General features: G+C 51.7%; 1 protein-coding gene across 2 annotated transcripts in view; it reads left to right on the top strand.

Annotated features, from left to right (window-relative positions):
- Positions 1-15,218, top strand: part of LOC144152180 (sodium- and chloride-dependent GABA transporter 1-like) — a 58,428-nt gene that overhangs the window by 318 nt on the left and 42,892 nt on the right. The window contains exons 1-2 of one of the 2 annotated variants that reach the window (XM_077683405.1): positions 74-755; positions 12,339-12,657. In XM_077683405.1, the coding sequence (XP_077539531.1) occupies positions 12,366-12,657 (292 nt within the window). In that variant the 5' untranslated portion in view covers positions 74-755; positions 12,339-12,365. Of the gene's footprint in view, positions 1-73; positions 756-12,338; positions 12,658-15,218 lie in introns of those variants that run through there. The other variant, XM_077683404.1, reaches the window with a different exon arrangement.

Raw genomic sequence — 15,218 nt, 5'->3', positions numbered from 1 at the left:
CAACGTTTCGCTCCTTGAATATTTATGTTAATGCGGCCAGCTTGCATAATAACTTCAGTCGGACCATCATTTCCTCTACGCTCCATTGGGGCGCACTGCTAGCAATAAGGTCAGTCGATCGCCGGCGCAAAGTATATATGTTTTGAGAGATCATCATTCTCCATGCGCCAGAAAGCGGTTCTAGGTGCATCGAGCTTTGCTGAAAATGGACTGAACGTAAAGGGGCGATCAATCCTGTTTTTGATTGCCCTGAAACACGATACACCTGCATAGCTCTGACCGCCGCAACGCTTCGACTGCACTACCGGTTCCAAACAGTTAGCTTCTGGCCATTGTAGGCAGCTTGATTGATTTCTCTGATGTGCTGTTTATAAGTAGTGGCCTGGGGCATAATTTCAGCCGTCTAGGCAGAGCTCTAGTTGCGATAGTGGAGAAACAGCAACTGATAAACTGAGGCGCCGAGGTGGACGAACCGCTGTCGCAGTACGACTCGGTTCTGGACAGCTCTGATCTTGGCCACAGGTGTTCTTTTGTTCACAAAGACGCAGCATTCTTTTTGTGAAGGTGGACTTCGACACTTGCTTGCCGTCTCCCTATCTCTCGTGCCGACGCGATGGACACTTTGAGGCCCATCTGTCCGTTACTAAAGCGGTAGCAGCGTTGGCGTACTGCCTCTTATCCGGAAGTCTTATTCCTTCGCGCCTTCTCATCTCTCTGGAGTGGCGAGCTTGATATACGACACCGCTTGGCCCCCGGTAAGAATTTGTATCTCTTGTGTTTTCTCTGCTCCGTTTTGGGAGAGTCCGGCACGCTGTCACATCGCCGGAACCCATGCAATTGAATTTTTTTTTGTTCCCGACAACCGTCTGTAATTGACGAACAGCTTGAAGACGTGTGCTGTGGCACCACTGAGCGGTGTGGCAGTCGATTTTAAAAGAGTTAACAAGTTTGTATTTAAGCTAGTTGCGAAGCATTTATATAGTTGGTGCCTTATTTGCCTGTCCAGAGCAGTTCATGGGCAGCCCAAAACTGCGCCCTTAATTGAAAAATCTATGGGCAACTAAAATACGGAGCTGCCGTAAAGTAGTTCTGAGCAATCCACAATGACAAATAAAAGGGGCCTATTGTCTTGTTTTTATGCAGTTCTGTGAAACAAGAGCACCTGTGGCAGCATTGTGTGGCTCAACAACTTTTAAATTTGTATGAATTGAAAGGCCATACCTTTCTTAGTTCCTTCAGCTTTTGCTCTGTTTGTATCGGATCAAATAATTTGCCTCTCCAGTTTCCCTTCTGTTCCTTTAATTTTTTAGTGGCGTGATGGAAAATATCACAAATCGTGCAGGATGTAGTTGTTTGGTGGTGGCAACTGGCGGGTTAGCGTGCTGGGAACGGTAAACCAGCTGCTGGTTTGGTAGCCTAGTTTTCTGTAGTTCGATCACTGTTTTTTGACAAGCGACAGAAGCTTGCGTGGTCACGTTCGCTGACCCCCCTTTTTTTTTTTCTGTGCTTGTACACTTTCATGAAACACACATCCAGAATGAAAATTAGCAATGGTGACTACCTATGATGTTTAAGCAAGTAGTCTGCTTGGTAACGTTCACAAGCCGCAGCCTGTGCCTCTAAAAGCATGTGGAGAAGAAAAAAACGTGTTACCGGATACGTTTATTTTTCATTTGTTTGATTTCGTGAAACTAAGAGTTTTGAAAAAAAAAAAAAACAGGTGAATGCAGCAACACTGAAGTCATTGCGGGAAAAGCATGGAATGAGAAATTTCGTGTAGTTCTTTTCTGGTTGTATACGTCCTGTTTTCTCGGCAAACATTTACTCTCCTGTTTTGTGAGGTTGAAAATTTTTTTTGTAGGGAAAACTTCGTTGTTGGGAAAAAGACAGGAAATGGGGTGGTGGACAGAAAAGCTATGTTAAAAACACGTACTAGAGTACAAGAATTCAATCTTCTTCATCGGGGCAAAATAGTGTCGCTAAATAAAGGCTTGGGAAAAGCTTGCTTTCAGTAAGTTTTATTTGTTTACACAGGTGCAAAAAGCATTCGGACAGCCCTGGTAGGGTGAACTAGCCCCACAGAGCCCCTCGGTCACGCTGCATGTGACCTTTGTGTCTTGCTGATAACACAGACGCACGCACAAAGATAAACCTTGCAAAGATAAATCCATGGGCAAAGATAAACATTGGAAGCATTTTTTATTTCGGTGTTTGTGTTGCTCTGGGCTGAGCATTCTTTGACGCTGTGCACATTTGAGAAGACGCGTGTCATAATCGAGTAATTACGGTAACCGCTTTTTGCATGCTGCTGGTCTTCCGTTTGAAAAAGTGCCATTAAGTAATCGACACCTGTTCCATGGCACTGCTAAATGGTTGTAGTCAGTTATCAGTTTCGAAACTACCGTGTCTTTATCACGGTCCATATGAAGGATTGTTGAAATTTCATAAAGTTAGCTTCCACTTTTATCTTGACAGCGCTGTGCTTACAAGCCAGATTATTTTCACGAACTCATAAAAAAAAACATCGCTACAAAGATCAAAGGTTTAAGGTGCAAGAAAAAACGCGGACACTAGAAGAAAACGAACAAGACAAACGAAACCATGTCGTACCAACTGGTCCACATCAAGCTGTTGCTAATCACTAAAAAGCATGCTGCGCTAGGGCACTGAGAACCAGCAGCTCTCTAACAAGGAGTTGGTTGAGGTGCAGTTTAATCTCGATATGGCTTGGCTGTGGCTCAACAGGAAGTAATTTGTTTTACAAGTTGATTGTAGCTACATTACCTCTAAGCAATGGATTCCTTCGTAGCAGTGGCAACGACACCAAGTGCTGTGGTGTTTTATGGGTAAGAAAGTGACGGTAATGACTCCATGACTCTGTGTACATCCACGGTGTCACAAACATACAGTATTGAGAGTTTTTGTTACTCAATATGCAAAAACCATTTTTTCTTTCACAAAAATATTGTTGAAACAAAATAATCCAGAGAAAGTTGTCCTATACAGATATCTTTTGTACATTGCCTCTTATGGGCGACTGACAGGGAATTGGAAATATTTCGATTTAGCGGAGATTTCGTTCAAGAGGAGTTCATTGTAGTGGGGTTCAGCTCTGGTTCTATCTTGTCTCGTAACATTTATTCAAATCTCAGCTAAGTGTGAGGCAGAAACTTGAAATTTCAGACTGAGTGGAGCATTTGAAATGGATTGTGAGAGAGAGAGAGAGAGAAACAACATTTATTCAGGCCTGCGTAAACCCGGTGGGTTACCTACTGGCGCTACTCGCCGGACCCCGTGCAAGGGGTGGTGGAAAGTCGCACTTTCGGCCGCTGGCGTTCGATGGCCGCGAGCGCGAGCTCGGCAGCCATCTTTTGGAGTTCGTAGTTGACGCTGGTGACCGCGTCCCTCACGCTCGGTGGGAGCGGATCATCGTCCTCCTCTGTTGTTGTTGTCGGTGGTTGATTGAGGCAACCCCACAGCATGTGCTGCATGGTCGCACGAGCGCTCCCGCACAGCGCACACTCGTCCGTTGGGTATAGTTCGGGGCACACGTGCTTGGCGACCACGGGCGTCCATATCGCCCGCGTTTGGAGCTGTCGCACGAGCACCCCTTCCCTCCTGGTGAGTTTACGGTGTGGCGGCGGGAAGGCGCGCCTAGTCTCTCTGTACCACGCAAGCACATCCTTGTAGGAGCTGACCGGGGTTGCCTCCTCTTCTTCCCTGTAGTAGTCTTCCGCGTTCGATGGAGTAGGAGGAGGAGGCAGACTCGCCTCGGCCGCAGCCGCCGCCCGAGCCGCCGCCGCACCCTCCGCGGGCGCAGCAGCAGCAGCCGCGGCAGCGGCCGCACCAGCGACGGCGGCGCCATCGTGTCTCGTTAGCACGCGCGCCGCTCGGTCCGCCTCCTCGTTGCGGTTGGTCCCGGTCCCCACCGGTCCCACGTGTGCCGGGAACCACTTGAGGACCACCGGTAGCGTTCGTCGGGGCAGGGCCCCGCACACCCTGTTCGCGCACTCCGACACCGAGTTCCGAGCGTAGCTCAGTATCGCGTTTCGCGAGTCACTGATCACTGTCGCGCACCGTGGGTCCACTAGGGCCAGCGCGATCGCCAGCTCCTCCGCTTGCGTTGAGTCCCGGGCCCTGACGCTGCCCGCCGAGCACAGCTTCCCGGAGGTCGCTGCAATCACGGCCACAGCGTACGTGCCCCGGCGGCCTGGGTATTCCGCCGCGTCCACGTAGAAGGCGTTGGTGTCCGCCGCGTGCACGTCCGTCAGGGCTTTCGCTCTGGCCGCTCGCCGCTCTCGGTTCTCTTCTGGGTCCATGTGCTTCGGCAGCGGCGGCACGTGCATCAGGTCGAGCAGCCCGCGCGGCAGCGACCGCGCCGGCTTCGGCATCGGCGGCCGGCTCGCCGGCCCCCCCCCCGCCTCCACCACCGCGACCACCGCCACCGCTCCCGCCCCCGCACCCGCCGCTCTCGCTTTCGCCTTCTCGCGTTAATTCCGACCGGTAGCCTACCCTACGTAGAATAGCCCTACCAGTTCTCGTCTGCGTAAGCATCGCGATCTGCGCTGTGCCCTGGGCCTCGGCTATCTCGCTGAGGGTGTTGTGCACCCCCAGTTCGAGAAGCCTTTTTGTGTTGGTATGTGCGTATAGGCCCAGGGCCGTCTTATAAGCTTTGCGTAGCAGAGCGTCCACTTTCCCTCGCTCCGCCACCGTCCAATTGTGGAATGCAGCTACATATGCAACGTGGCTGACGGCGAACGACTGGACCAGCCTGAGGAGATTTGCCTCTCTCATGCCTCCGTGTCTGGACGCCACTCTTTTGATCAACCTCAAGGCCATTGCGACTTTTGATTCCAACTTGGCAACGGTGAAGCCGTTGTGTCCGTGGGCGTCGATGTGTAGTCCGAGGACTCGCAGCGTCTTCACCCTCGGAATGGCCGTCCCGTCCCGCGTCTTCAGGTGGATGTTATTGTTTCTTTCTTCTTCTCCTCTCTTGTGGCTTCCTCTTCTCTTTGGTGTTAGTACCAGCAGCTCCGACTTGGTCGGGGAGCACGTCAGACCCGTGTCTTTTAGGTGATCTTCGACTGCGTCGATGGCCTCTTGCAGGGACGCCTCGATCTCGCCGTCACTGCCGCCGGACACCCACAGCGTGATGTCGTCCGCGTATATGGTGTGTCCGACTTTCGGGACGCCCTGGAGGCGCTGGGCGACCCCGATCGTTACTATGTTAAACAGCGTCGGCGAGATCACGGCGCCCTGTGGCGTCCCCGTGCTCCCCAGGCTCTTCTTCGGCAGCTCCATGTCACCGGCAACGATCCTCGCGGTGCGGCCCGAGAGGAAGTCGCGAATGTACGCGAACGACCTCTCCCCCATGTTGAGGCGCGAGACCCGGTCCAGGATGGCTGAGTGTCGGACGTTGTCAAACGCCCCTTTCAGATCTAGGCCGAGCACCGCCCGGTTGTCCATGGAGCCGGCCGGCCGGTTGATGACTTCGTTCTTGAGCAGCCACATTGCGTCCTGGGTGCTTAACTTGGCCCTGAAGCCCAGCATGGTGTCCGGGTACAGGCCTTCCTCTTCGAGGTATGTCTGCCACCTGTTGAGCAGGACGTGCTCCAGCACCTTCCCCACGCAGGACGTCAGGGATATCGGCCGCAGGTTGTCTATGCTCGGTTCCTTTCCCGGCTTCGGGATCAGGACCGTCTTTGCCTCCTTCCAGCTGGCCGGGAGCTAGCCGGTTCGCCAGCACTGGTTGTAGTACCCCGTCAGCGATTTTATCGCCGCATCGCTCAGGTTGCGTAGCGCTTTGTTGGTAACCCCGCCCGGCCCTGGGGCGGACTTGCTGTTTATCGTTTGGATGACTGCCCGCACCTCCCATTCCTCGATGTCGGCGTCGAGCGTGGCGTTGGCCTCGCCCGCGTAACTCGGGAGGGGGGTCGGCGGGGTGGACGGGAGGTACTTGTCGTTTATGCGCCGGCGGACCTCGGCCTCGCCGAGCTCCCTTTTCGCTTTGTGCAGCGTCCGTGCGAGGGTGTGATGTTGGGCCCCTTTCGTTTTGCCTTCGTCAAGGAGGTGCCGGAGCAGATGCCAGGTCCTGCTCTTATGGATCTGGCCGTCCGCTTCCTGACAGACCGCCTGCCACTGCTGTCGGCAGAGCACCGCGCTGTGCTTCTCGATTTCGATGTTTAATGGTGCTATATTCTTTTGCGGAGCCTTCTGTTGTGGCGTTGCCTCCGCCATCGAGCCTTCAGCGCGTTCCTCGCCTCCAGCAAGTGCGCGAGGCGGCTGTCCAGCTGCGGGGTCTCTTCGTCGACCTCGATTTCCTTGGTGGCTGTTTTCGCGGCCGCGTTCAAGGCTCGCGTCCACTTCTCGATGTCTCCATCCTCCTCTTCCTGGGCCTGTCCGATGATCAGGGCGTTTAGCTCCGTTCTGTATTTATTCCAGTCTGTGATGGCCTGCTTGCGGGTGACCGGGGGTCGGCCGTGCAGCGGCACCGCAATTTCCAGGACGCAGTGGTCGCTGCCCAGCGTCTCGCCCGTGTTCCGCCAGCTTACTCCCGCGGTGGCTTTGCTGCAGAAGGCGAGGTCCAGATTCGTATCGCGCTGCACCGACGTGCCGTGTCGCGTGTAGATGTTCGTGTCGTTGAGCAGGTGGAGTTCCGCCTCGAGAGCCTCGTCGTGCAGATTTCGCCCCTTGGCCGTGGTCTTCTGGTACCCCCACGCCGTGTGCGGCGCGTTAAAGTCTCCGCACACGAGCGCGGTGTCGTCCCCGGCAAGCTGCTTCGTTCTTTGCATGAGTGATCTGAACTTTTGTTGGGATTGCTTGGGGTTACTGTAGATGTTGATTAAATACGTGCTTTCTTTCTTCTTTCGGCCCGTCACGACTTCGATTGCCAAGTGTTCAATGGTACTGTTCTGCAGTAAGCCGTGTTCTATGTACGTGATTCCTTTCCTCACCAGGGTACACACTCCCTGCCCCGCGCCTTTCCCGGCCTTTCTTGCGCTGGGCGGGCTGGCATAGGAGCGGTACCCCGGCAAGCCTGGGGAGGGGTCTTCCATGTGCGTTTCCTGTATTAATATGACGTCTGGTCTCTTGCCGACACTCTTGATGTATTGTTGTAATGTTGCCTTTTTTCCTCGCAGGCCATTCGCGTTCCACTGCCAAACCACAAGCTCGCGCGTTAGCGTTGTTCTGGCCATGTTGGGCGAGTGACGTTGGCCACCTGCTGTTGCTGCGGCGGCTGTGGTTGTGGCTGTAGTGGTTGCTGTGGCGACTGCGGCGACTGCTGTTGTTGTTGGTGGTGGGTGATGTCAGGGATTCTCGCTAGTAGTGGTTGTAACAGGCTTTCCACATTAGCTATGCGGGTACTCATGTCCGCTGTCACTGCTTCTACTTTAGCTATGCGGGTGCTCATGTCCGCTGTCGCGGCTTCCACCTTTGCCAGCCTCTGGTTGATGGCTTCCAGCTCTTTTTCCTCGTGGTCGACGCGCTCCTCCACCCGCTGTTGGCGGCATTCGAGCGCTTCTAGCATAATAACCCGCCTCTTGGTTCTGGGGCTGAAGTCTTCCATCTCCTCCTCTTCCTCCTCTTCTTCTTCTTCTGTAGTTGTAAAATCGCTTCTCCTATTCGTAGCTGCCATTACTTCTTCCTCTCTTTCTTCTTCCTTCTCCTCTGTGGACGCCGCTGTCTGCAGGCCAGCCGCGTACTCCGGCTCCGACTCTTCCTGCAGCTGCATTCGTTCTTCTCGCGCGTGCGCTCGCCTGGGCGCCTGTCTTCGCGCGACCTGCGGTGGTTGAGTTCGAAACTGCAGCGATGGCTGTTGTTTTAGCTGACATTGTTGCCGTTGTTGTAGCTGATTGAGGATCATGTCCATTTTGGCACTGAGTTCCTCTATTTGCCTGTCTTTTTGCGCTAGCTGCGCCTTGAGACGTGCAACCTCGTTCGTCTCCGCCATTGGTTGATGTTGTTGTTGCAGTTGTTGCCTTTGCTGTGGCCTTGGCTGCGGCGGTGCTGGCAGCGGCGGTGGTACCGCCGCCGCCTCTCCTGCCACTGTCCTGGCCCACGTGATTCCCTCTTGCAGCTGTCCGCCACCGCCGCTGCTGCTCCCTCCGCGGTTTCCCGCGCTGCCGGATGACCTTCCCGCCGCCGGAGCGCTGCCATCTGTTGCGTTTGTCGTTGCCGTTGCGGCTGCCATGACCTTTCGAGCGGGCTTCGCTCCAGCTGGCCCAGCCGCTGCCTCTCTGCCGTTATTGACGTCAGCCGCATTCCTTCGTGGAATCGACTGCCTTGGCTGCTGCATTTTCGCGCCTTTTTCGGGCGCGTGCTGCTGCTGCTGCTGCAGCTGCGGGAAGTCAGCTAGGCCTAACTTCGGCACGTGTTGCTGCCGCTGCTGCCTTTGTACCTCCTCTGCACGCCGGCGCTCCCACCTTCGTTGCTTCACCAAATGGGGGGTCTTATATCGGTTCTTACAACCCGCCTCCCCGGTGGGGTGAGCCCCGCCGCATAGCTTGCAGCGGGGGTTGCATTCCCGCTCGTGCGCGGGGCCCGGGTTGGACGCTCCGCACGCAAAGCATATCTTAGTGTTTGGGTAAGGGCACACGTCCGCGCGGTGCCCCAACCTGCCGCAGCACCGGCACACTTCGTAGTGCTGCCTGTATAGACTGCATTTGGTGATTGCCACTCCGAACTTTATTGTATTTGGTACCTTGGTGCCCTCGAAGGCTACGATCACCGTGGTGGTATTGCCTATTCTGTGCGCTTCGAGCGCCGTTGGATTCTCCTCGCTGACTATAATTTCCTGCAGGTCCTGCTCCGTATACACGGTCGGAATGCCCCTGATGACTCCTTTCACGGTGCCCTCGGGTGCCGGTGCGTACGCGAATACTTCGTGCATCCTGCCCGCTATCCTGAGCGAGCTGATGCTCGAGTACTTCTGAGCTCTCTGCTCGTTCGGGGTGCTAATGACTATAATATTCTGCGAGTCGTTGGTGCAGATCGCGTCCTCCCTAGACTCTTGCAACGTGGAACCCATCATCTCGAAGATGGCCTCCATGAGTAGCGGTGCCGCCGTGCGAGCTACGTTAAGCCCACCACGTGGCCGGAGTATTACCCTAAAATCACCCTTCGGTAGCTCGCGCGGCATGCGCGCTGCCTTCGTTAGCCTGGCCGCGACCTGCCTAACGAACTTTGCCTGATTCTTAACGGGGGCTGCGGCGGGCGCGGAAGCGGTAGAAGAAGTGGGGACCGACTTACCGCCGGCCGCTTCCTCCCCGGTCGTCCGCCGCCTCATCCTTCGCCTCGCTTCCTGCCATCTGCCTTCTCCGGCCTCCTTCGGTGTTGGATCCTCGCCGGCAACTGCGACCGACATCCTCCCTTGCGTGTAGTTGACTTGCATCGTTGGCGCTTGCCGGTGGTTGCCGTCCCTCTCGAACTCGGGAACCTGGGTGGTTGTAGTAGCGGTGGTGGTGATGGTAGTAATAGTAGCATTGGTGTCCTCGATGTCGGTGTCCATGGAGGTGGACATCTCTCCTTCCAGGATGGTCTCCGTCTTCGCCGCAGCGGCCGTCAGGGAGGCGCCAGGAAGAAGATCGGTTTGCGCCAGTGGAAGGGGTGCGCTAGCGGCCACAGCCGCATCACACGCACTGTCCAGCATGGGGCACGTGCCGTCGGGCGCGAGGCTCGTGCCGTCGAGCATGGGGCCACCTCAGCGCTCTGCTCACGTGCTGCAAGCAGCCGGCGAAGCTCCTAGGCCTAACCCACCGAATGGGCTAGAACTTGCCCGGTAAAGCGTCTACTCACGTGAAACGTCCGGGATTCGGTGTCGAGGTGTGCACTAGACAACCGCGCACTCAGAAATCACGCGTACATGAGCCTGAGATGAAAAAGATCATTGAAAAGTCAAATTCACCGGAGACCGATGTGAGCGCATCTTCACTTTCCTCGCCCCCTGGCGGGACCGGTCAAATGGATTGTGAAGCTTTATATTTTCTGGTTCTGTGAAACTAGAACTGAACCAGACCAGTATGACTGAGTTTGACACCCTGGTTTGCAGGTGCCTATCTTACTGTTCTCTGAAAATGTTTAAAAATGGCGTCAGCATTCATGGTTCGTTATGCCACAGGTTGTAGTGCGGGAAGTTTTATGGTGCAGTGAAACCATTTTTTACTGTCCCTCAGAACTCTAAATTACCAATAGTTACCAATTACCACTAACCATTCTTGACCGGACAAGTTTCTATCCAACCATGGATTATATCGATTAAAAGAGAATTGTGTCTACATTGTTTGCACGCACAAAATAATTAAATTAATTCGGCTAAACAGCCTCTGTTTTAATAAGACTTGATTGCTGGCTAGCTGGTTCATGATGTAAGAAGGAATAAGTTTGCGCGAAAGACAGGGACGAAGATATAGAGGACAAGACGAGCGCAACTTCCAACTTTATTTTGCATGAAATAATATGTGTGTGGTTATTTCATGCAAAATAAAGTTGGAAGTTGCGCTTGCCTTGTCCTCTATATCTTTGTCCTCGTCTTTCGCACAAACTTATTCCATTGTAAGCCCCTGTAATTTTGTGATTTTATAATTTCTCCCTCTTTTAATGTAGAATTGTAATTGTTGTTTAATAAGGATTTCAGAAGCTCCATTGACAGTCGGAAATATGCAGATCATTGTAGTGTTTTTCCTGTCGTTACCAAGATTGCAGCTCACTGGTAGTGAGTTGTAACACCCACGTGTCTTTGTCTGATCTTTCATTTTATGGGCTCAAGTTTTTCCACTAAAACCTTTTTATGTGTTGCCCTTCCCACGGTTTACTTTTTTTCTTTTTGGGCGCATAATGAGAAAATTGCAGTCGCCAGAACAGTGACACGAACAAGGGCTTGTTAAAGGCGCACTATTGTCCCTTTATTGCAACATTGATAAGGCAGGCATTGCTGTTGATAAGTGTGCATATCTATACAACGTGAAGGTCGAGGACACCACTATACGAGATATGCATGTGGTACGTGGTAGTAGAGTTGGCATTGCAGCTGAAGAGCATGGTAAAGTTCTTCGGGGCTGTGTGGTCTGTAACAGCAGTTCCATTATGAGTTTGCCTCATTTGAGGAGTGTTTGACAGAGGCAGTAACAGACTTCCTGCATTTTTCTTTTGCTATTGCACAAAAAGAGAGAACCTGCATTTCTTCTTAAATTCCTTATTTTTCCAGATATTTTTTATGGAATAGTAGCTTTACTGTATGTATTTACTCTGTTATAGGTGTCCTTCCCTCCTTTTTTTTAAAGTATTAACTATATAAAGTGAGCCTAGAAAATTGTTTTGTTTATGCTATATTGTGGTATTATAAATTAAAAGGGGAACTTGCAGCTGGTTAAAGGTACTAACGGAGAATGTTTGGCATAAAAGAAACGTGAGTTGCAGACATAGAATAGACTTTTTATGGGAGAGAGTCATTCAGTGCATTGTCAATGTGCATGAATTTTGAAGCAAACGAGTGGTATTTTTTTCCAAATACAACATTCTCCCAGTTATTTTTTATAGTTATGTGTGAATGTGTAAGAGCTCTTGTCACGCAGATTAGTAAAACCTAGAGGGTGTGAAAGTAGGAAATTTTAATTGAATTGAATACAAATACCCCAAAGAGAAAGAAAAAAAAGGGCTTTGACAATGACATCACTAATGGTAGTTCATAGCGGGCGACTTGAAAGTTTTCCAGTACTACAGTGAAAGTGACTCTGCTGTAACTGCAAAAAGCCACCAGTACATAGTGGCTGCAGGGGTGTCCCATCCTATTTCGAGCAATGCTTGGGGGTGCATGCATGTGTGCGTGCATTTGTCTTCAGCTAATCATAAGTGCGTATGCCATGTGACACTGCTTTTAGTAAAAGCTGAGCGCATGGTCTTGTGACTTCTACTCTGAGCACTCTACATTGAGCTCGTAGGCAGCATGCAGCAGCGGATGCCATGGGGGTGTGGCTAAAACACATCAAGTTGGGTTTGGGGGATGGTGCATGTTGCAAGTGGGAAGGAATCAATTCCGCAGGAAACTGCTTGGTACCTGTTGCGTTGAAGCAACACTCCCCACTATCAGTTAACGGGTGTTGCTGGGGGAAGCGACAGCCAGTTATGCAGGGATTCGTCAATAGTGGGTGGGACTGGCAAACGCTGTTTGATGGAGCTCGAGAATACGTACTTCGCTATAACTGTACATTTCACAATGCACCTGGATGGAATTTACCTGAAATTTTTGCAGTGGTCCTGGTGCTTTCTTGTGGCCCGCTCGTGGGAATACTTTTAGTGGATCCAGGCATAGGGTAACGCATTCCGCATTGAAACCTTTTCAGGCGGGCATGGTGCCGTGACGAGGCAGCATGGAAACCAGCAAGCTGGATGAGCCACCTCAAGTGCCAAGCCATGAGGAATCTGCGAAATCAGAGAGCAGCTCCAAGGGTAGTGATGAGCAGGAGCTACCGCAGCAGCAGCAGCAGCAGCAGCAGCCTGTCGTGGCGACATTCCAAGTGCACGATGCATCATCCACATCTAAATTCGGGCCCCGCGGAACTTGGGCTACCCAGCTGGACTTCATCTTTAGCTGCATCAACTATGCGGTTGGCCTCGGCAACGTTTGGCGCTTTCCCTACCTCTGCTACGAGAACGGTGGAGGCAAGTACATGCAGTCTGCCTGTTCCCTGGCTGCTTTAGGTGTGGTTACAAATTCAAGTGAGAGATCGTTAACCTGTGGGAGGGACACAAAATGCTTGTTTGGTTCATTAAGAAGCCTGATTTGTCCCGATAACAATGAGAGTAGCTTTATCGCAAACATAAAACAAATATCCGAGGTATTAAAGGGACCCATAAAAGCTTTGTGAAGGTGGCAATCAAATGCATTCAGGTGGTAGAACACATAACGGGGGATTTTTGAGCCAAGTGTGAGCCCCGTACGTTGTACGGATAACTTGTAAACAATTTTTGAAGATACCCTTTCTCAGCCGATGAGCGCGCCGCCGCAGCGAGCCTACCGCGGCTGATGCAACGCCGACCGCGGCTGACGCAACGGCGATCGCGGCTGACGAAACGGCGAGGCGCCCCCCTGATTCGGCCGATCGTCGGTCGCCGGCAACGTCACTGCCATTGGCTTCCGGCTGCTCTTCCTCCTTCCTGCGCGATCCCGAGGCAAAGGCGGGTCTGCAGCGATTGACGCGTGCCTAGGCGCAGATATGCAGCTATAAAAAAAGTCGAGCGTCGCGATGTCACATGGCTATTCCCAGTGTTTCCAGCTGCTTTGAAAGAAGCAGAGAGGGAGGAGGAATCGACCGGCAAGGGGGGAGAGGTGCACTTAATTGCTTCTGGCGCAGCTAATACTGAATGTAGATCAATAATTCCAATGGCATTGCATCGCTATATTGGTACTACGCGACAATAAAGGTCTTTTGCAACTTTTACAAAAGGCTTTTCTGGGTCCCTTTAAAGGCCAACTGCACTCAAATTTCACCCCGCCCAAATTTACTTTGAGCATACAGTACATGCCACCAAGCAAGCTGGCGCATGACTGGTAGCCCCGGGCAATGCATTGTTAATTAGTTAAAAACGTTGAAAATAGCTCCGTTGCAGGCAACGCTGCACCTGCCGGCTGATCATGCAAACAAACATGAAGCGGAAGGGACATTGCAACCGGCCGGGTGCTTTTTTCCATGGCCAGCCAGGAGAACCAGTCGAGCTCCACTGGGTGCGCTTTCCTTAGGGTTGCGGTGAGGGCGAAGCGTTGCACGCAGGATTGTTCTGGCTGGCCGGCCATGTGCGGCCGCTCGCTCGCCGACCGGGCCAGCTGGAACGTCACTTCAGCGTGGCCGTAACGGGCACGCTCTTTTCAATTTCGGTTTCAAAAGGTCATTTGTGTCGCGAATACGCGTATTTCCACTGTCATATTTTGTATCTTGAAATCTTTTTAGGCAGACTATACAGAGATAACGTTTTCAAGAGGTTGCAATTTTGAGTGCAGTTGGCCTTTAACGAAAACATATCAAGCAGTGGTGACCCCCAGCCACTTTCTAACAATTTCTCTGTGATGTCACAGAATCTTGTTTGTGCGATATGTGGCTAAGCCACTGCTGAAAACATGACTAAGAGATCGTAGTGGGGCCTCTAGTTTTTTTTTTTTCAATTCTACCACTTGAAGGCTAACATGCAGTTACACTGATAATTATACATTTTTAGTGCAGGCCCACATTACGTCATTCCTGTCCACAGTCCATCACTGTAACACAAAATTTGAAAGTACGTTAATATTTCTTTAATTTGTTCAGTTAAACTAACGTCTTTATGACGGGAATGGAGTTGAGTGAGTTACCAAGGGCTAATTCTTTGCTGACAAAACACATTTGGTTCATTCAGATTCAAAAAGTTGGCTCATTAGAATCATACTGACACCACTATTAACGTAAAGTTTGCTCAAATAGGCTTTATAATTAAGAAAATAGGGAATGGCCATGCAACTCGCTCATTTCCCGCGCTAGAACATATGACGTGATATGCACAGCCGTGCGATTGGCTGAGGCCGGCAAAAGCAAACGCAAGTTAGGCAGGGCTGATAAGCTTGCAGAATGAGCCATTTTCGCTTGAGTGTAATGCATATTCATTTTATAGCAGCAAGAATGGTGGGATAAACAATAGAAGTTACGACCCAGTGTGTACTGCTATTTGTACTGCGCGTGCTGTGCTTGTCATAGCCGGACAGCAGTGAGGCGCTTTGGGGTTGTCTCAGCCGACACTGGCCGATTGGCGTAAGCGGCATTGTTTTACGTGACCCTATTTGTCGAACATACCCCATGTTTCACAAAACGATTGCTAGCTACCATAACAAACACAAGCAAGCTGCAAATGCGGTCAAAAACAAAGCAAAGGTGGTCAGTGATGCGAAGCAGTATGGTGGCGCCATCTAGGAGGACTAACAATAAACAAGGCTGCACAGTCCGCTGCAGACTTAGCAGCGCACTTGAAGTTTGCTTAAAGACCTGTCCTTGTTCGTCATTGCATATGTTACAAAACACGATTTGGTGGGGGGAATCAAAATTTTAACTTAAATGAATTAATTTCTCAGTGAATAAAGCATCATTTGCTCCTGGACAAGAGCTGGGGGCACTATAAAACACCAAATCTTTTGATTAAAACAAACTTTTAGGGTGACGTGAATCTGATCATGGGGTCAGAGATCTAATTCCACCTGG

Source organism: Haemaphysalis longicornis, unplaced genomic scaffold, assembly GCF_048455015.1.
Source record: "Haemaphysalis longicornis isolate Haplotype H1 unplaced genomic scaffold, Haemaphysalis longicornis Haplotype H1 scaffold_9, whole genome shotgun sequence".
NCBI lineage: Eukaryota > Metazoa > Arthropoda > Arachnida > Ixodida > Ixodidae > Haemaphysalis > Haemaphysalis longicornis.
Note: the sequence above shows the minus strand (reverse complement) of the source record. Positions and strands in the feature narration are given on the sequence as shown.